Source organism: Embiotoca jacksoni, unplaced genomic scaffold (genome assembly GCF_022577435.1).
Source record: "Embiotoca jacksoni isolate LCO1_2020_lvr unplaced genomic scaffold, fEmbJac1.0.p SCAF_3, whole genome shotgun sequence".
In the NCBI taxonomy this organism is placed as follows: Eukaryota; Metazoa; Chordata; class Actinopteri; family Embiotocidae; genus Embiotoca; species Embiotoca jacksoni.
This window is the reverse complement of record NW_027185381.1, coordinates 8,228,384-8,249,584: the sequence shown is the minus strand read 5'-3', so window position 1 is coordinate 8,249,584 and position 21,201 is coordinate 8,228,384. Positions and strand designations below refer to the sequence as shown.

At 43.6% G+C, this 21,201-nt stretch overlaps 1 protein-coding gene across 3 annotated transcripts; it reads right to left on the bottom strand.

Moving 5' to 3' along the window:
• Nucleotides 1-75: 75 nt before the first annotated feature.
• ptdss2 (phosphatidylserine synthase 2) lies at nucleotides 76-20,065 on the bottom strand. Of its 3 annotated transcripts, none has more exons than XM_069162827.1 (13): nucleotides 19,848-20,065; nucleotides 18,933-19,320; nucleotides 15,516-15,617; nucleotides 12,301-12,383; nucleotides 10,623-10,690; nucleotides 9,324-9,458; nucleotides 7,167-7,217; nucleotides 6,556-6,669; nucleotides 5,044-5,162; nucleotides 4,751-4,865; nucleotides 4,205-4,350; nucleotides 2,652-2,837; nucleotides 76-255 (listed from the first exon to the last, which is right to left on the bottom strand). In XM_069162827.1, exons 2-13 carry the CDS (start codon nucleotides 19,172-19,174, stop codon nucleotides 102-104), a joined length of 1,515 nt encoding a protein of 504 aa, XP_069018928.1. In that variant the 5' UTR covers nucleotides 19,175-19,320; nucleotides 19,848-20,065; the 3' UTR covers nucleotides 76-101. The 3 variants fall into 3 exon arrangements, with proteins under 3 accessions (XP_069018928.1, XP_069018926.1, XP_069018927.1); XM_069162825.1 differs by having other exon boundaries at nucleotides 18,933-19,290; XM_069162826.1 differs by lacking the exon at nucleotides 19,848-20,065 and having other exon boundaries at nucleotides 18,933-19,559.
• Nucleotides 20,066-21,201: the final 1,136 nt, after the last annotated feature.

Sequence of the window (21,201 nt, the reverse complement as noted above, 5' to 3'; positions counted from 1 at the left end):
GTGTCACGATTACCCCCCCCCCTCCCCCCCCCTCCCACCCCACCACCCCATTAACAACAACCCCCCCCCCCCCCTCCCGCTGCCAACCGGCTGACTTCCTCTCAGGACTTCCTCTGCCGCAGCGTCTCCGAGCTGCCGTTCAGCTTGCTTCGCCCGGACGGGGCGGCCGTGCTGCCGTTGCCCAGAGGCCGGTCCCAGTCGATGGGGACTTCCTGTTTGCGCCGGCGGGTCTCTTTGTAGCGGAGTGTGATGTCACTGAGGGAGACGGGAGGAAAGCAGACGCGCTATTAATAGAGACATTTGCCTTCTGCTCCAAATTGGATTGCTCAATGTGTTTTCTCAAAGAGGACTTCTTCAAAAAGTCTGTCCATTCCTGCGCTTCACAGCCTTCCAGCTTCAGAGCGGAGGATCGTTTTTTTGTTTTTTTTTAAACAGATAACAGTGATTACTTCGTTAACAAGAAACATCCCTTATACACTGTACGTTCGCAGTCAAAGCCTTCAGTGAGCTACTGTGCATTGTATAAATAATCACCCGTTTATCTTTGTCGAAATCATTTTTTGCTTTTCAGTACAGACAGAGATCGAGTTCCCTTTGTGGTATAATATATATGCAGAATCCCTGTCTTCAATAGAAACGCTCCAAGAGAAAACAGAGTGTTACAGAATCTGCTGCATCTTACAAAAGCAGAACTGGAATGAGTTCGGACTCTGCAGGGAAGAAAGTGGCCTTTTTTTTTTCAGTCTGTTCATTTGTTTAATCGACCCATGAACCAGTGAACGAGACAAATTCCATGTTGTGACGGAGCTTCACTTTCTTTTAAGTGGCAAATAAAATCGGCTGCTTTCCTCTCAAAAAGGAGCAACATCTTTTGTAAACAGGAAAACGTTCTCCACTTTGATCAGGCATGAGTCGAATGGGCAGGTCGGCGCTCCACTGGAGCTCGACTGATATTTCAGCTGGCCGACTTTATTTACCAACATCGGTCTGAAAAAAGACCGGTGAAGCACCTGCACAAACCGGACATGAAGAAACATGTCGGCTCATACCGATATCAATTTTTGTTTTATTTCCCCTTAAATCGTTATTGCTCCCAAAAAAAAAATCCAGGGTCAGTCAGGTTCTACTCGCCACTTCCGGAACAAAAGATCCTAAACTAGGAGTATAAAATGTAACTTCCAGTGTGTCCAGGTATTTAACAGACTTCACAACTAAATACTGAATAAACTCCGTGAGTAATACCCGATAGCTCGTCCGTAATGTACAGCTGGGTCAAACAGTATCTGCACATACGACTCACGCAGGTCTGAGTCACTGTGAAGCGTCATGCTTTAGTGTGCGGTGACTGGAGGGAGGTACACCATGAGAAGAGGTGCTCTGGTTGGCTCTCATCGGGTGATGGACATTTCAGTGGAAGGAGGTGACATGCTGACTGGCATATGTTGTGGTTGTGTGTGCGCGTGTGCGTGTGTGTGTGTGTGTGTGCGTGTGCGTGTGCGTGTGTGTGTGTGTGTGTGCGTGTGCGTGTGTGCAGGTGTGTGAACAGTTCAACAGTGTCAGCAGAAGCTGGATGTCTCTAGAGATGATGTGAAGGGAAATGCTAAAAGATGAAGATGATACTGTGACGTGCAGGTGGGAGACGGGTCTGTGGAGGGACATCCGTGTTCTCCAGAGGACACCGAAGGTCCTCCGATCAAAATCACGGATCTAAAACAGTGACGTGCCAGAGGAACAAACCTCCAACAGTGTTGGTCGGAGGGAGTGGATCGGGCCAGGCACGTCTCTCTTACACCTACCTCACTGAACAAGGACATGACTGCATTACTGCTGAGCATGAGCAGGAGGGAGGGAGGGAGAAAAGGAGGGAGGACGGGGGAGAAAACAGACAAGAAACTTCACATGCTGGGGCAGGGCTGCGTTTACAGGAACACTAGTCAACAGACGGGGAATCAGAGTAACCGGAGTCACATCACTGCACAAGGACAAAAAAAAACAAAAAACCCGCAGGACCAGCTGCTGAAACTCACACTGGATTGGATCACTGACATTGCTGACAGTCAGCGGTGGTTAGATTGTCCTTTGTTGGCGCAGCGACTTTCACCTGACTGCAGCATGTAAACTGATTACGTTCTTTCCCTTCCTATGATTTGCATGTTCACAAGTCTAAATTGGGACCCGGTGTGAGACAGACCAGTCAAAAACCTGCATGAACCCGACACGAAGAAACACCTCAGCAGTCGAATAAAGAAACGGGACCGAGGGACGGTCCGAATCTGTGCTAAACAGACCTCGGGGTGTCCAATGAACCCAAATAGGCCGAGGAAGAGAACACCGTGCACACATTGTCGGACAGAATAGAGCGCACAGACCGCAGACCCAAAGTGAAAACCCGCCTAACAAAAATACAACAAATATAATTTGGACCTGGACTCGGGTTCCAGGGTTGGACGGAAAGTACTTCAAACTGAGAAAATTGCAGCTGGAAATAGTAAACATGGTTCACATTTAAAATGCAGACCATTTTCACAGTTCTCTTGATTTGCACCAAACATCAGCGCCTCCCCTGCAGAAGGGGAGTTCGGTACGATTCTTAAGCATCTACGTCCTACGTCGTCTCCAACCCTCACCGGTAACCGGCCCCGCTTTCTTACCGGATGAAAAACCTCCACAGGGTCCAGATGAGTATGAGGAACATCCCTAAGAACCAGCACTGCATGATGAAGAAGGGGATGGGCAGCATGATGGTGTTGGGGTCATACTTGACCACGATGAGGAACTCGGTCACTGTGATCGCCGCCACCAGCCACGCCTGCTGGCCCAGCTTCTTGTGGAACTTCCTGTTGGGAAAATGACGCAGCGGGTGAATGTGGAAAAGTCATTCAACTGGCTGAATGAGTTTACTGTTTATACAGCAGGTAAGTTTGTAATGAGGGTAAATACACGCTGTATCATTAGCAGGGCAACCTCGGCCTGACTTAGAATAAGAGGCAGAAGAAAAAAAAAAAAAAAAGGAATATTTTTGTTGGATTCTGTTACTAAAAATCGGAATGCTCGTGAGGGGAACTTAAAAAACATAAATGCCCGATACAAACAGAAATGATACAGAGGTTTCTTTTCCATCTGGAATGTGTAGATGTTCTTTTTTATTGCCATTATTGGTATGCAAGGTGCAATCAAAAGTCCAGAGACTGTTCCTGTTGTGCACAGATGAGGTGAAGCACAGTGATGTGCATAAAGCAGGAGGAAGCAGTAACCAAGTACTCCCTGTCGTGTCGCTTTATCAACATCGGCAGCTGCGTTTCAAGCGTTTTTGTGACCGCTGGTGATTTCACAATAGATCTGAGCAGTGAAGCAATAATCCAGATGAGGTGTTTTGAGAGGCATTTGCGTTTCAAGAGGACCGTCACTGTCCGCGACTGAAGAAGGTTCATCAGATCAGCGGGTTGTGGCCGTGAATTCACTCCCCGGGACCAGACGGAGTTCTACTTTGATCTGTTCAGAGGCGTTTGAGGGACAACATGTTGCGCAAATGAGCTGAGCTGCGGTGTGATGGCGCTTGTTTTCTCCAGCACGACGGCAGGTCCTCTCACGCCACCTCGAAAACGCACAGATTTCTAGCCTGCAACAACAACCGTTGCTCCCCACCACCACCACCACTACTTCACAGATTTGTCTCCCTGCGACTTCTTCCTGTCCCCCAAAAATTCGATGTTGCTCTGTAATCAAGTTTCAGGTCCTCGCGTGTACTATTGGTAAAAAAAAAAAAAAAACACGTGTAACTCAGGTGCTGATGCAGATCAAGGGACGAAACCTGGAACCCTTACTGACAAAAGATAAAGCTTCCCGCTGCTTTATGTGCGTTACTGCGGTGCTTTCCATTTGTGTGCAACAGGAAATGTCTTGAACTTTTTGATCAAACATTTGACCGATCCGATTTCTTCCAACAACTTCCAACGGCGTGACTCATTATCTACTTTTCCGATTTAAGATGTGATTCATTCTGACGTGTTCGAAAGACAACGGCAAACACTCGGTGAACGTCAGCGGGCTCCTCATACATGTACAACACACAATAGACAAGCCTGTGCTACGATTGACTGATTCTGACAGCGTGTTACTCTCTTCACTCATACATACGACTAACCAATGCAAACCACCACCCACCAACCACCAACCACCCACCCGACTCCACGTCGCTACTCACGGGTCATCCATGAAGTCGTAGATCTCCCGCATGGCTACGCCGCCCACGTTGACAAAAAAGACGAGGCGGAGCAGCACCAGGTAGTGTTCAGGAGGCATCCACAGCACAAACTTCAGATAGAAGGTGTTCAGCTCCGCCAAGAGGAACTGACGAGGGAGGAGATCAAACGATGCACGTGTTAATTTAAGAGCACCGAGATGAATACAAGGAGCTGAAGAAAAGTAGGAAAGGTTGCGGCGATAAGAAAAGGACACAAACGTGTGCTCGTCATCGATTCATTTAATATCCTATCAACTAATTGTTCAAGACTCGTGAAATGAATTCAGGTGTCAGGCAGTGGAGTAAGAACGGAGGATAAAACAAGAGTAGGCCGTGTACATATGGGGACAGGAAAGGTGTGATGACACCTTACGATTCTTCTAAAGACATGATGAGGGTATGCGTTTCATTTTCAGTTCTTTTAAATGTTTTGTAATCTCATTCTTGGTTGCCATAATTACCCAAAGTTCTCCCTTTTCATGTCAGTAAAAACAGGATACGTCTTACCATGAAGATGATGCCTAACACGGCGAGCCAGCGGCGAAGGTTTGAAGCAGGCTTCCACTCAAACTTGACCCAGCTGTAAGGAGTGAACTGGAATGCTATTCGCTTTATCTTCCCCCTGGAGGCGCAGAGCAGAGACACAGTTAGAAACAAACAAATAGGTTAACCTCACACGGCAACGTTGGGGGACGATCAGCGTGGGGCGGTGAAAGAAATACGTTTTAAAATCAAGTAAATGCGTTTGAAATTTGTGGTTGAGCCGAGGTCTGCGTCGTGCGGCTCATACGGCGTCGTACTTGTAGGTAGGAATGTTCCAGAGGCCCTGCCACTGGTACGGCTTCATCGACAACCAGGCCAGGGTCTTCATGCCACAGTAGATCCCCATACCGTTGCACACCAACACGTCCATGATCCACTGGAGGGAGAAAACCCCAAAAAAAAAAAATGACATGTTATTCAGGGGCGACATAACGCTGCTCCTCCGCAGCTGCGATGCACCCACACAAGCTTGTTAGATCGGACCTTTTCTTAGGACCGTGTGGGAGTGAAGAGACGTTGCTCGACTAACAGCTCTCCGACTCGGCTGCTCGTTTTGTTGCAGTCTACCGAGAAGGAAAACTATCACTCGGTCTTTCTTTTAAGATTATGGAAGTTTGATGACGTCAGAAAAATCCAGCTGTCTGACAGAATGAAATGTGTGTGTGTGTGTGTGTGTGTGTGTGTGTGTGTGTGTGTGTGTGTGTGTGTGTGTGTGTGTGTGTGTGTATCCTCTGAAGCTAAATAATCTTTTTTTCTTTTCGGAATAGTTTCTCTATTTTACAGTGGATCTACAATCCCGTCTTATTTTGAATTTGATGCCAGCAAAAATTCTAAATAAGCAAGTTATTTAGTCATGTCATATTAATAACGATAACAATAACAGTATAGTGGCAACGAAAGGAATCCGTTCATTCATTCGAGGCTACGAGCCCAAGTTATAACCCAGCCGGACGTCGGACCTGTGCCGGACTACAAACCTATCAGCGTCAAGTAGAAGCAGATGATGACAAGACGCAGGTTCAGACTGGTATAACATCCTCACTGTTTGTCTGATAACATTTAATTGTGTTGCTTTATTGCTTTCTAATAGTGCTCACTCGTTTTTTTTTTTTTTCTCTGCTATCACTTGTGTTGCCTACCGCCTGTTTTTCTGCTGGTATATTATAATATATAATTTTTTTTTTTTTATCATACGAGCAAAGGGCACTTAATTGCTATCATAAATCTTAAAAAGCAAAAATGAAACGGCTTTAATTGCTCCACACTCGGCCCCTTCACTGGTCGCTGTGCTGCAGAGCAACAGCTCAGAGTTACGGAGAATTTACCAATCTGTTCTGCAAAACTTTTTTTTTTATTTTTACAGTTACACTACATTTTCTGTTCACTCCTTGTTTTGAGAAACTGCAACTTGTGTCTGTCACAAGACAGAAAATCTCTAATGTGGACACATCTGAACAAAGTCCCGTTCAGTCTACTGATGTCTACTCTCTGTAGCACATTCTCATTTAACACCCGTCTGACAAATGCAAAACGTGTTGTTGTTGTTGTTTTATTATATTTTATGGTAGAATTCCAGCATTACATCTGCTGTTAACACCGTCAGGCCTTTAAGAGCAAGTGTCTTGATGTTCTGTACAATTTCTCGCTTCTAGATGACGGAGTTAATTCTGTTATTAATGGCATCGATTCTTTACTCTGACTTTCTTATTGCAAATGTGTTGTTGTGTTGTGGTGTGCAAGCGGAGAAAAGCAGGAATACTTGTACGTACGTGGTCCCACCAGCACTCTGAGAAGTTAGGTAACTGGTGCTCCAGGCTGTATTCCAGGAACTCAAACATGACACTGATTATCATACACATCCACCAGTCCCGAATCATCAGAGTCTGAAGGAAAGAAAAGGGAGTTAAAAAAAAAAAAAAAAAAAGGACAATGAGTTGAAATAGAGTGGGAGGAGGTCAGCAAGATACCAGAGAAAGAAACTTCACATCGTTCAGTCGTAAGTCCACACTACAAAAACACACAAGCCCGTCTTCATTCTTTATTTGCAAAGATATTATTGAATTGGTATTTACTGATTGAGATGCTTGTAATCTCAGAAAGTCAAATGTATTTAAATGTGCACCTCGTCATTTGCATTTAAATGCTTGCCATCTGTAACTACCGGCTAGGAAAGTGTTGTCATCCGGCAGGACTTATTGGCACGAAGATCATTTTTATGTCACATGCTCTACTGCTTTCATGAAGCATGTTTGTTTATTTTAATGAAGCAGCTGTCAGGTTGTTCTCAGTCACTGAACAATACCAGTTCAGTCGAAACCAGTTGAATCGTTTGGTGAATTGTTTTCAGTCGGGAGTGTGAGGCAGCCTATTTCAAACCAACCTTGATGTACCATCCTAGGAAGTGAGCTGGAACAAAGCCGTCCATCTTGTCCTGTAAAGACAGACAAACATGTTATTTAACACCGTGATCTCCTCACGAACATGCTGTGAAGCTTTTATTTATATAAAATGCTTTCCGAACACGAACACTGCCGTATGGTATCGTTCACATTAATATCAGTATCATCTCAAATTTTGTATATAATAAAAGAAATGTCATATCGTGATAGTGGCAATACTCCAACTTCTTGACAAAATGTATGTTGTGCTACATGAGGGTACGACGTATATTATGTGCATAACTTGTGCAGTCTAACAAAAAACTTTTGAAAATGACTAGATTTTAGTCCGAATTTGAATCTCTCTGAGTTACTGTTGTCGTTTCCAAACTACAGAACTAAGAGGAAAGATGTTTTGTTTTTTATGAATATTTGAAGGCACACTGTTACGTTTATGCTGACATAAAACTATGAAAATCTATTTTGTTGCAATATCCTGTTCTTGAACGTGTCAGAAAACACAATTTTCAGTATTTTGGGATTTTTGTCTAGAATATAATAGATAGAAATATTATGATCTTAGGACTCCATCACCCACCTAACACACAATCATCCTGTAGTATGTAGGCCATTTTCACACCTGTTACGTCATCAAACTTTACATTTAAAAACAACTGTAGTTAAATTGTATGTTCTTTACCAACCGCTGAATAACAAAGTAAAAGCATGACATCATCGTGTCTCTGATGTAACCGAGAATTAGAAAACTGTGTAAACAGGAGCAAGCGGCGCTCCAACAGTTTGGCAATTTCCTGAGTTGAAATCCATGTGGTATTTTTACACGATACACACATGGAGGGGGACAGTTGTCGGTATCTTAATGGAAAACATGTCTGACTTGTCAACAAACACAAACTAAACACTGCACAGCAATAATAACATCAAAATGTGAATAAATCATCTGAATGAATCACTCGTGAAAACAGTAGGATCGGTTTGCATTTACCTGGAAATGAATACAAGTCATTCTTATGCTGTGTGTTGACCACAGCTGCTTTATATTCTATGAAAAGCCTCCCCTTCAGTACACTCTGCTTTATATTCCTGTTCATTCAGCCTTTTTGCAAGTTGAACTGCAGCGCTTATGAGAACTAAAATAGCCGGTGCACTTGGAGACACCCACACAGTTTGTCCGCCCAAGACCTCCCGCTTTGCACTTGCACTTGTGGTTGGACGATGAAAATAGGATCTTCCATGTTCTAATAAAACATCCAGTTCACTTTGGTAGCAATTCAATAGCCGAAATGAGCACAGTGAGAACTGGGTCACTAAACAGGACAAAACTTAAATGGGAATCATGGAACACAAACATATGATACATTCAAAGCCAGTTATTAACTGTGTTTTTTACAGCACAGTTCAGCCCCATAATATCTGGATTCAGTTCTTTCTGCCTGGTAATGCAGCATATTTTAGTTCTTTATGTTGTTTTACCAACAAATCCAAAACCTCCCACAGCTTAACACCAGTTTCATTGTGTTTATTTCTAAAAATCTAGTCATAATTTGTTATTTTGAAAATGAGTTTCATGTAGGTTGGCTGTCATACAGTGGAGGAAGTGGTGGTTTGACCCACTCTGAGAGGCTGACAGCAGGCTAGTAGCAGAGATGGAGTCTGGGTCACGGCAGCGGCGGCGGCAGCAGCAGCAGAGTGTGTGTGTGTGTGTGTGTGTGTGTGTGTGTGTGAGAGAAAGAGACAGCAAAGGAAAACGAGTGGCAAAAAAAGAAGCCGAGTAAGAATGGATGGATGGATGAGGGAACGAAACAGAGAAAAGGAGAGGATTTGCTCAGCTTCACAGTAATGCAGAGGGCCGTGTACAGACATGTTTAGGCTGCCACATTATAATGAGAGCTGGGTCATTTCCTTATTAGTCTTAATTGAGGACGGAGCATACCACATTATAACTGCAGGAGCGGGTCAGACATTTCACTTCTTAGAAAGCGGCTTGTTACTTCCAAAGCGGTTTTCAGCAAAATATTACATTACAAATTATGCGTGTGAATAATGCTACATATTTGAAGAAAATCTGTTTAAAAACTGAGCCATTCCAAGATGAGGTGCAGGGCTCACAGGAAGTAAAATAAAGGACACTTTCTCACCCAGATGTTGTGGAAGGGGTCCGTGGTGTTTCCTGGGTCGTACATAAGGCAGTTTCCTCCATAGTCGCGCTCAGGGAGGGGGACCCCCAATTTGGGGTCAATGTACTTCATGAACTGTCGTCCATCATGCACTGTCTGGATAAAGAGATTAAGACTAAGGAACTTAGGAAGTAGAACCTCTACAATGTGTTCTTTAGATATATATTTTTTCAATTTGAGTTTTTGGAGCATAAAAATACAGTTTTCACCAAACTTAAATTTCCTCCCACGAGTCCAGAGAGTTGATGGCTTAAGTATCTAAACTTTTTTTTTTTTTTTTTTTTTTACAGTGTTAGTCTGATTAAGAGACAGTGTTCCTAGTTTGAAAGGTCTGGCTCGGTCATAGACATTTTAATTAAACTGGGAGAGAGGAAAGAGGCTTCCAGAGAACACAGCACAAATCTGATAAAAAAAAAAAAAAAAAAAAAAAAAAAAATCCCTCATTTTGGCTGGGATAGTTTTAACACGCCTTTATGGACTCCATCTGGAGTTTGGTTTGTGGACTACACAATCCAAGATTTAACCCAAAGGTCAGAAAATCAAGAGCATCTTCAGTGACTTGAGTTCTGCTGCCTTGCTGGGAGTTCAAGGGAGAGACTGTATCACCAACATGGTCGAGTAAAACCAGCTTGGAAGAAGTATTTAGATCCTTCAAGTAGCAACACCACAGTGTAAAACTACTAAAAGTACAGGCCTGCATTCAAAATCCTTCAAAAAGTATCAGCATCAAAATGTACTTAACGTACCAAAAGTAAAAAGTATGCAGAGCGAGTCTTTCAGAATCACATTCTCTATATTATTGGAATATAATTATAGTTTCATTAATAAGTACATCAGTTAAAAGCAGCATCTGAAGCTAATTTTAATTACTTTATATACTGCTGGGTAGAACAATCTATAGTAATACAGCATCACTTATTGATTTATATATCATATTAATGATCTGAATCTGTAAAATAACTCATAACTAAAGCTATAAAATAAATGGAGTACAAAGAACAATATTTGTCTCCAGAAGCAGAAGGTAACAAAGAAATACTGAAGTAATTGTACTTAAGTATGTTTTTTTGAGTAAATGTACTTATCTGGATTCAACCACTGATTAAAACACCCAAGAAAGAGGAGTTCACCATGTAACTAACATACTCGCTTCAGCGATGTCTTTGTATGGGCCTCTGCTCAGGTACCCGTTCCTCTTAAGTGTTTTAATGCAAACGTTTCAGCCGTTCTGGGCATCAATATTATCATCAGAACACCAACCTGAAATAAGATGAAGATGAGGAACAGCTCGTAGACGACAGTGACGCACAGCCAGAACCGCCAGTAAGCTGCAGGAGCGAGCGAGGGAGAGCAAGAGAGAGAGAAAGAGTGAGCAAAAGAGAGAGAGAAAGAAAGAGAGAAATAGAAAGAGAGAGAGAGAGAGAGAGAGAGAGAGAGAAGTTACACCAGACACGAGCTGCGTCACTTCAAATCATAAAAAGACCCTGTTGTAACAGCACCATCTGTTTCTGAATGTCATTCAGTATTCAGTGAATTGTAATATTTCAATGTTAGCTTGTGTGACTTCTATTATCCTGCCCTGATTTTGACGTTAAGCCTTTCCATTAACGCCATTATTCATCCTAGTCTCCATAATGAATACGTGGTTAATGTGGGTTTTGGTGCAAGGCATTTAAAAAGAACACATGACCACACAAATATAAAAAAAAAATGGGCTGCTCGCAGCTCAGGAGTGTCTTTAGTGGTGAATCATGATTCTGAGCTGTGGTGATGTCAGATTCCTACAATCAGTGAAGGCCTCATTTCCATTCAAGTTAAAACTCATAAAAAGAACTGATTAAAATGTGGTGAAAGATTTGAGCATTTTTTTTTTTTAGTAGGACACAGTAGTTAAAGCCCCACATAATATAAGAAGTGTTTTAAATCCGAATGTCCGCCGTGACACTCCCAGTTACAGGTTGTAAATCTGAAAAAAAAAAAAAAAAAACTCTGGGTCTTTTCCCTGGGATACAAATATATGGCGTGTCACCGCAACAGCAACAAGCTGAACAACACAGGAACCTACTTGGCAGGATCGACAGGTCAGGGAGTGACACGCAGTCACTCTGTACACACACACCAACAAAATCCCCGCTTCATCCAACAAAAGGAGAAAGGGGCGACAAGAAGGTATAAGTGATGCATCAACAGACACATAAAATCTTGCCCGGCCACTTCACGCCTAAAACAACAACAACATTCAACGTGTGTCTATCTGCCCTCCGCACCCTCTTATCCTCCCTTCCTTCTTTTTCTCTGGGGAGTTTGTTGGTGTGTGTGTGTGTGTGTGTGTGTGTGTGTGTGTGTGTGTGTGTGTGTGTGTGTGTGTGTGTGTGTGTGTGGTGAAAAACAAGATACACAACAACAAGCCCGAGGCACATTTCTTGTGACAGTCAAACGAGTGCACTGAAATGGATCAAAAACAGTTCAAAAGGGCATTTATCATCATCTAAACACCCACCACACAAATCCAGCTGCTGCAATACATCTGCTGCATTCAGGCCCATACACTTTATCTCTTTGTATCTGCACAACCAGGTTTTTTTTAACACACACATGACATTTGCATTAGCTGTGGTCCTGGTACCACTCTACACAGGAAGTGAATGGATGGAGAAATAATCAATGTACCCTTTTAAGTCCGACTCAACGCCGTGGCTTCTCCGGTTTGTTTTTAATGTATCGGGGGATGTTCAGAGATGCATTTCAACCTTTTCACTTTCGCTGACATATTGTGGATGTGATTCACAGTGGAATAAAACAGCAGTACAACATCTTGGATGACTCAAATTCCTAAACGTTCAACCTGAATGTTGATTGGCATTTTATTAAATATTAAGACACGTGATAGCGTATGAGACAGAAACAGTTGAGCGGGTGATGACTGTGATTTTCCTACCTGGGTGTGGTCTGGTAAAAGGTCCATCTTTGGCCTGTGTCACTCCAAAACATAGGAAGACCAGGATGCTCGCCACAATCCCCCTACAGGAGCACAATTAGAAATAGAAACATACTAGTTGAGTTTATGCAATAATATTTAGTCATTTTTTTCTGAGCATCCATCCTTTTCCACCTTGGGCTTGCTCAAAGATCTGTGATGGGTTTTAAACGTAGGTGCACAGAGCAGGCAGGGGAAAGTAATGACGTATAACTTCGTAGATCTCAAACCTGGAGGCTTGTCTCAGCAGCTGGCCATGGATTTCTCCCTTATTAATATTCCCTCTGTGTTTACAAAGAGATCAGGCCAATCTATGTGGAGCGCTGTTGCCTTTAATCACCGTTGTGTTACGATCGGAAGACCAGAAAAGAGACCAGAGGAGGACGTTACTCTGAGCCTACAAATAAACAGGCGAAGTTTAAGAGACTGGGCATACAATGAGATTACAGCATGAGTGTGTAGCATTGAGTGATTGTGTGTGTGTGTGTGTGTGTGTGTGTGTGTGTGTGTGTGTGTGTGTGTGTGTGTGTGTGTAGGTGGAAAATTAAGTGCATGTCATTCAAAGAGTACAATGTGTCAAAGTGAAGTTATGTGTGTGAACTATATTGAGGGTTACTCAAGTGTACAAGTGAGTATTGGTGTTCAAATGAATGTCCGTGTGTGTGTGTGTGTGTGTTCATTCGTGTGTTCGTGTGTGTTCATTCGTGTGTTCATGTATGTGTGTTTGTGTGTACTCTGCTGCCAGGATGAAGCTCTATAGTCTTTATCCAGACTGCAGCAAATCCAGTTAAGAACTGTCCCACAATCCCTCACACACACACACACACACACACACACACACACACACACACACACACACACACACACACACACACACACACACTCTCTCTCTCTCTCTCTGTCACAAACACACACGTCATTGACACTCTCCTAAACGCACAACTACATTTGCTTAAAAGCAAATGAAACCTTTAAAAAACGAAAGCAGCTTAGTCTAATATGACTTTTTTGAAACCTTCAGTGTAGCTTTGGTAAAAATGGACATATTTGAGTCTTTAGCAAATCGCAAGCCACATAAAGAGAGGACAGAAATAGAAGAAGCTGTGTTGCCCCATGTAATTAAATAAAATAAATTAGAAGTGATGCTAAAACAGATTTCTTCCCCATGAACGTTGTGCCACAAAGAAACCCGCCACAACCTGGAAGTTGCTTTTATTTTTCAGCCCTCTGATACATATACACCGAAAAGGTGTGCGGGAAGTTTGATTTTAAAATTCGTATCCATCATGCAGTTCCATCAGTGAGAGGTCGGTTTGGCTTCAAATTCATTCTGCAGCAACACAATGAGCCCAAACATACAACCAGACTCACAACTAATCAGATCTACTCACATCTTCTGCCACAAGAAGAATAACAGATTTGATGTCCCCCTCATGCAGTCCGTGTGAGATTACATGAGGAGACAGAAGACACCGAGACGACAGCCAAAATCCACAACTTTGAACTGTGGTAATTTGTCCAAGATGTTCGGAGCAACATACCTGCCAAGCAACCTGAAAAGATTCCAATTTTTTTTTATGTAGGATTTAGATTCTTTTTGTTTACAGCTCTGCGCATGAAGTTAATAGATAAGAACTATTGACGGCACGATTCTTGAAAGTATCCTCATTCTACTTTTGGTCCCTAAAAATGTAGGTTGATTCTGTTGCTGTTTTTGACTTCTGGAGCGCTGCCTTCTTTCCTACACTGTTTTCTGGAAGCACACAGCAGTCAGTACAGTTGCCACTGAGTTTCAGTGCCAACTTCACTGTGCCACTTTCTGCTATTTGCACTCTGGTTCTCGCTATGGTTCAGTAAATGTAATCTACTGCAAGTTGAACAAATAAGCAATACAAAAATAGTTTCCATTACTAAATGGGGACCAAGCATCCATGTTCTTCTTTTTTCATGGTCATCGTGGCCTTGACAGAGGGCCAGCTGAGCTCAAGGTGAATGCCACTGGGAAGAGAAGTGATTCATTTTGTAACCAGGAACTCTGCACCACACCAATGTTGCTGTGGCATCGTGCCAAGTCTGGTGTTAAATATGAGATAAACTAAAATTACAGCCTCGCCAACCAGTAGGTTGTCCTCTACATCCCAGTCTTTACAGACTGTGGAGTGTGGAGACTTGGAAGCTACAAATTCTCAAGATGTTTCACACACGTCCTCAACCCGACAGCAAAGACGGATCGGTACAATCAGCAGTTTCTCGATGGACACCCAAGATGACAGTCACCAATTCAGTATCCAACCAAATGTAAACTGTGGTCCCAATCCTCCGTCCTGTTCAAGAGTTCTGGTGTTGAATAATAGCCAGAACAGTGTTTTGCAGAAGATTGAGATGTCAGAGCGAAGTTGAGCTTTGACCATTGGGATTAAAATTCTCATCAGTTCATCATTTTATCCTGTTAGACATTTAAGTATAAATTTTGCTTTAATTTGCAAATGGAGTCTTGACTTATGGACAAAAGCATGTTTTGTGAGGTCAGAGTGACCTTTGACCCCACTAAAGTCTAATCAGCTTGACTCAAGGATGAACTCAGCGTTTGTGTCACAGATAAAGACATTCCTAAAGGTTTTCCTGAATCATTGCATACACGAGAATGGGAAGGACACGAGGTCACAGTGACCTTTCACCACCAAAGTCTAATCAGCAAGGTGTTTATGAGAAGGTGACTTATTCATTATGACATAATACCTGCAGTCACAGAGGCATAAAACTGCTGGTCAGCTGGTTGTGTTATGTTCATTCCTTTCACTGGGCATTGAATGACAATGTGACATGACCAATGAGACATGGACAAATACACCCAGCTCTGCAACTTCCCAACATGTTACACATAAAGAGGGAAACAGTTTGCATAAGCTGACGCATCTGGAAAAAAAAAAAAAAAAAAAAAAACGTGCCCTCACAGAATATCACTCGAGGACAAAGTCACCTTCCCATTGCGAGGGAAAGAGGAGTACGTCAAATTCCCAGTGATGCTGATTACGAATGAAACTGCTGCCAAAACAAAGACACGGTCCAATCGACAAGCTCCGGTGCTTTAAATGGAATTTTTCTGGCCTGCCTCGGGTCTTTCGTGGCTTGTGGCTTTGCAGACACTGAGAAAGTGACGAATGCAGCCTACTGACCTTTTAGTGTTGTAGGCCGTGTCCTGAGGAGTCTCTTCCAGCAGCGTGACGTAGACCAGTGCACAGGTCAGAAGCAACAGCACTGTCACAGTGTGGGCTCGCCTGCAGAGAGAGCCGGAGAGAAGGCACAGAGAGAAGGACATTAACACCATTTGTAGAGAGAACATTTAAAAAAAAAAAAAAAATCCTCAGAGGAGAAAAATCAAATCAGCTGATGTTACTGACTGCATCATGGCAGAAGGTTTAGCAATATGAATGCGTTGCAATTTGAACTAAGAACTAAACGGAGAGTCCTAACAAAGCTTCACATTCCGCGTTTGTGCCTGAAAAATCGTTGACTCGAATCATCAAAAGTAAATATAGGGGGAAATGAAGGCAGCCGAGATAAAACAGACAAGATGAAACAGATTTGCGCTGGAAAACTGGGTTACAGCAGCTGAAAATAGTTGCAAAAAGGACATACAACAAACTTTGGTTCAAACTTTTCTTTAACTTAAGGGAAAAGAGTCAAAAATAGCTTCTGCGTCAATCATCTGGTGACAAACCGTGTGACGCCGTCAGTGATGCTAATGTACTGGAGGTGCAGAGGTGTTTTCTCAGCAGTAAGCTGACATCAAAACAGATGTAAAAGGAGCGTGAATGTTAGCCTCACATTTGTCAGCCGAGCAGAAGAACAACATGTGGAAGCTTTGTCTCAGCAGCTGACCCTTGACAGTAGAAAGCACTTAATGATTAACAACCTTAACTTGTGAACTTGTTGAGCTCCATCGCAGGCAGACCTGTTTATATATTGCTTTGCAGCTCTGATGTCCAAAAATGAACCAATACAGCCTTTTACGGCATAAATAGTTTGTTCCTATCAGCTCTTTAAAGCTGAAACTAGAAAACAGCCTTAAGGCACCACTTCATGCTGCCATCATGAGTGCAGTTAAAGGATGGAGTCATCAAGTTGTTTTGGAATAAAAAAAACAAACTGTACACAAGCATCATCTGCTGCAACGGCATGAATCTTTGATACGTTTTTATAGTTGTGAGACAGCAATTGAAGTAAATGTTGCATATATTATAGAAAGCCTGCAGCTACACAGATACACATTATTATTTAAGGGTACTTGATATTGCAATACAGCAATGGCTTGAAAACCTTATTTTCTTTCTAGTGAGCTGCTGTCATCCGTCAAATCACAGAACGTCACCCCCCCCCCCCCCCCCCCCCCCCCCCCCCCCCCACCGGCTCAGAGCCTGAGTCACAAGATGGCTCGCCAGGTGTCATTAGCGCTTTCTCCCCGTTTCACCGCCTCGTCCAACCTGTTAGGCAGGAGACTCGGAGGAGGGCCGGGCCGCTCTCCTGCCTGACAACCACACAACACTACGGGGAGCGGGAAGACGCAGCGGCAATGCCAGTCTGCTGCGACCCGGAGGCAGGCGACACTTGAGGTTGAGCATCCGGGCTAAACGAGCTACTGGTTTCCGACAGCCTCGTGACAAATTAAAACAATATGTACGAACAGCCCAATGTTTTTCCGAAAAGGATTTAATACATGTTCTGCTGTCAGTTTCATGTACCTGACCAGACGTTTTCCACAAAACGATCCCAAAAGTCTCTTTGACTTGAAGCGCCTCTCCACCAGAACTATTTAAAGGAACAACCAAAAGTGGTAATGCCAGCACAAAATGTTGTTTCATCAGTCTGAGTTCTATATATGGTCTGCCCGAGCGAATCCTCCCGTCTCTCAGGAAAAACAAAACAGACACCTCTTCAGCTCTAATCTGTGCCAATAAAGTAGGCAGCATGCCCCGAGGTGATCCTTCCTTACCAACCAGAGGAAGCTGCCGTCATCCAAACAAACTCCGCAGCACTGGAGGAGACTCCCACACGCAGCCAGTGAGCTCCGGTACCGACTCCAGTCACAAATCAACTGAGCGCAACCACCGTTTTCACTGCCACTTCCTGTATTTCCATGCTGGTGTACGAATACATTTCTTTACCGTTATCGAGACTCTGCTCTTAAAACGTTGCATGATCGTGTCATTTTTTTTTTTATATATATGTGCGTTCCTGCATGCAGTGTTGGCCTACAAATATCCAGTGTGCTTCCCAAACGTTTCCAAGTTGACCAGAAGGTAAACAGCAACCACACCATTCTTTATCAATTCTCCATGACAACCAAACTGAGTGTGCCAACTATTGTGACAGCAAATCCTTCACCTGCAATCACATTAATCACAAGCAGTGTTGACCAGAGCTGATCATTGTAAGACCAACCTGAGATAAGATTTTTGTCAAAATAATTATAACATTACGACCCTATGTTCTCCGATTGCAACTTAAAACGTATCTATACACTCAGTTAACACTTTATTTGGGTAAATGTGAATAAAATTCTACCTTCGGGTAGGTCGGGTTCTGTTAAAACATCTGGAGAACGCTGTTTGCGGGGCTGTTGAATTATACTGCATATAACGAGAGGCGTTTATAGTATTTAGTCGACACTAATTCATATAAATGGGGTGGCTGTATGTTAGAAATCCTTGCACATACCGCAGGATCCTCCCGCTTTAATAAGCTTAGGTATCTCAGCATCGTTGCTCCTGTTAATGCCGACACTATGCAACACGGTAATGAGAAATTCTCATTAAGGTGCTCTGTGGGAGGACCCGTCTCCTCTGCTGCCAGAGATATTGGATAGCTGAGCAGATTCTTATTGACCCACGCCATACACACAAAGCAGAGGTGAAACACACAAAGACACACACACACACACACACACACACACACAGGCTTGAATATTCCTGCAGCGACAGCTTGAAGGACCAAGCTAGCTATAAATTACAGGCCACCCGAGGGAATGTCACTTTTCTAGACTAGCCGCCGCATACCCTGCAACACCTGCACCCTGCAAATATAAACACACACTCACTCTGCACGTGTGCGTGTGCGCGTGTGTGTGTGTGTGTGTGTGCGTGCGTGCGTGCGTGCATTTTTGTCAGCTGTGGCACTCCTCTGGTTTACTTAATGGACATCGCATCTGTCTTGACTTCAGGGCTGTCACGGATCTTTTTCTGCTGAAGCTCTGAGCTTGGATGTGCAACACAAGCACCGATGACAGCACGGCGAACCCTCAGCAGAGCACCTTTAAAAGTGACACCCCGTGCGGTAAGACTCGGCGACGCCTGGCATCGGAACATTTTCACCTTCAAACATTCGGGTTGACTTGTACGGATCACTGTCTGCACGTTTAAATTAAGAGTTTGAACACGGTTGTAATATTTGTTGTGATGAATTGGGGGGGTGGGGGGTGGGGGGGGGGTCACCTGGGCCCGTCTTTCAGTTCACCTTGAAACATGTAACACGTTTGTCTGCAGGACTGCTGAGTATCTCTCTTCGAATCACTGACACCGCCAGAAAGCACTCACCAGAAAAAGGTGTTGGTCCCGTCGTCGTAGACTTCGCACTCCGTGTTCCTCCGCTGCAGACTCTCCCTGGAGATCTGCTTCATCACCTTGGCTTTGCCCTGCTCCGGACACCCGGGATCCACTGAGCCGTTGTTGACCTGCTCGGCGGCGGACGCGGCGGCGGCGGCGGCCGCGGCAGCGGCACTCTTACCGGCGGCGTTGATCGCGGCCGCGCCGCTTCTCCTCGTCTCGGGCTTGCTCATGGCTCGAGCCGAGCAGCCGCCCACGGTGCTGCTCTTAAAACGATCCTGTGCGGTTTGATCGATCCCGGAGCTCTGCTGTCATCCGCGTCAGCCCCACCCTGGTGACTGTCAGCATCCTGGGGTTGGTCGGAGGGAAATGAACGTTACTGGGACGACACAAGGGGAGGCAGAAGAGAGGAACCTGAAAATCACGTCCTGCAAGCTGTGGTGGACCTGCACGGATCAACCGGCGGACCGACGCGCAGAGAGAAACGCGGCTCCGGACTTCGTCCTTTAAACACCGCCTACTTATGTCAAAGCATTCCCCGAACAACAAAGCGGGGCAGGACTGTCATGTGTCAGCAATGGCGACCACTTTCTGACGTCGCCCCCCCCTCCCCCCGTCACAAATAAACGTTTCATTGTTAAAAAAAAAAAAAAAAAAAAAAAAAAACACTTTCACGGTTTCTGCACTGCGATGTTGTGCGTGAGACCAGCTCGGTGAACGACGCTTGTTTGCGGCAGATTGTTTCTGTGGCTGTTTGACCTCGCCGAACAAGGATAACTTTAACTTTACGCAAAAGCTTTTGTTATCAATGAACTCGCCGACCCGATCAGCGAGGCCGTGTTTCCTACCGCGTCTGTGCAGGACGTGGCTCCTCGCCGCAGTTCAAATGATGCTAACACGACTTACCAGCTGAATTTTGGAGGATTACTGACTGAAGTCCGGATGAGTTCAGGACCCGCTGCCGCCGCTTTACATGAGTGAAACACACGCGTTTCAATCCCGCCCTGTGAGCGCAAAAGAAAATATGTTCGCGGTGTCTCGTGTCCCATTTAAGGAGAGCGCTACGACCGTACAGACGACCCGCCGCAGACCCTCCACAGCACGAACTCCAAAACACATCACATGGGGAATGGCGGCGTTCGCTTGTGCAACAATGCCGTTTCCGGTCTGTTTCCTTCAGAATAAAAGGCTCTCCAATATCCACGCGTTGACGTGTTGTTGTTTTTTTTTTACTTTGGAATCAAAAAATCTTGAACACGGAAGTGTTACTTCTGCTCCTTTCCGTAATTGCGGCGCATTGACAGCCCCGGGACCTATCTGGCGGGTTTAGCTGAGGACAATTGTGCCTCGTTATTGAGAAGTGAATGTCAAAGTTTTGAACAGTGACTGTGGGTTTAACACAGCTGACTCCGCTGCGCCGCGCGGTTTCAAGGCTTAAAGTATAAAGACGTACTTTAGAAACGGAGCTCTGACAATATGTTTTGGGCATGGATTTATTTAGGTAATTTGTATGTCGTCACTTCCGTCTAGTGTATGTCTCGCGTCATTAGCCAAAAACAAACAAAAAAAACAGAAATGAGGAAAAGTAAAAGAAAAAGAATAAAACATACAAATTCTTTCTCCTGCTGGTTTTTACCTTGATCAACCAAATTATTTAAAGCTATGCAAATAAATCCAACAATTGTTTTTTTTTTTTTAAATAAATGATTATGATGATCTACGAAGTGACAGCTTTTGATTGATCACACTGAAAAAAAGGTTTGCTGTACAGTACAGGATGGGGAAATTCAATGATTAGTTCAACAGAACAAGCAGCTTTTATAAAATGCTTTATAAGTTGTAAACAATGACATTAGTGAGTATCCCAATATTATTTTACTAATGCTTCATAGAGCAGTTATAAAGATCTGGAAAAAAAAAAATCGATTTGAAGGTTGCCAGGCTTAAAATAAAAATCTTGTTATTTATCTAACTTTTAGATGTTGGTGATGTTTTGGCTTTCTGATTAATTAAAGACCTAAATAGGCCAAAAGAGCATAAACACCTGACAACGTTTGCAGCTATTTGTAAATTATAATATAATATGATTATCATGTATTGCTTATTATTTAAGTTTTTAGTTGATTGCATTATTATGAAACCATTTGCAAATTTTTTTTTTCTTTCTAGAAACTTTGTGTTTATAGCATCATAACAAAATGTATTTACTTAAGAGTTCATGGAATTAGATGAAGAGTGTCACTGAAAGATGCAGATGATG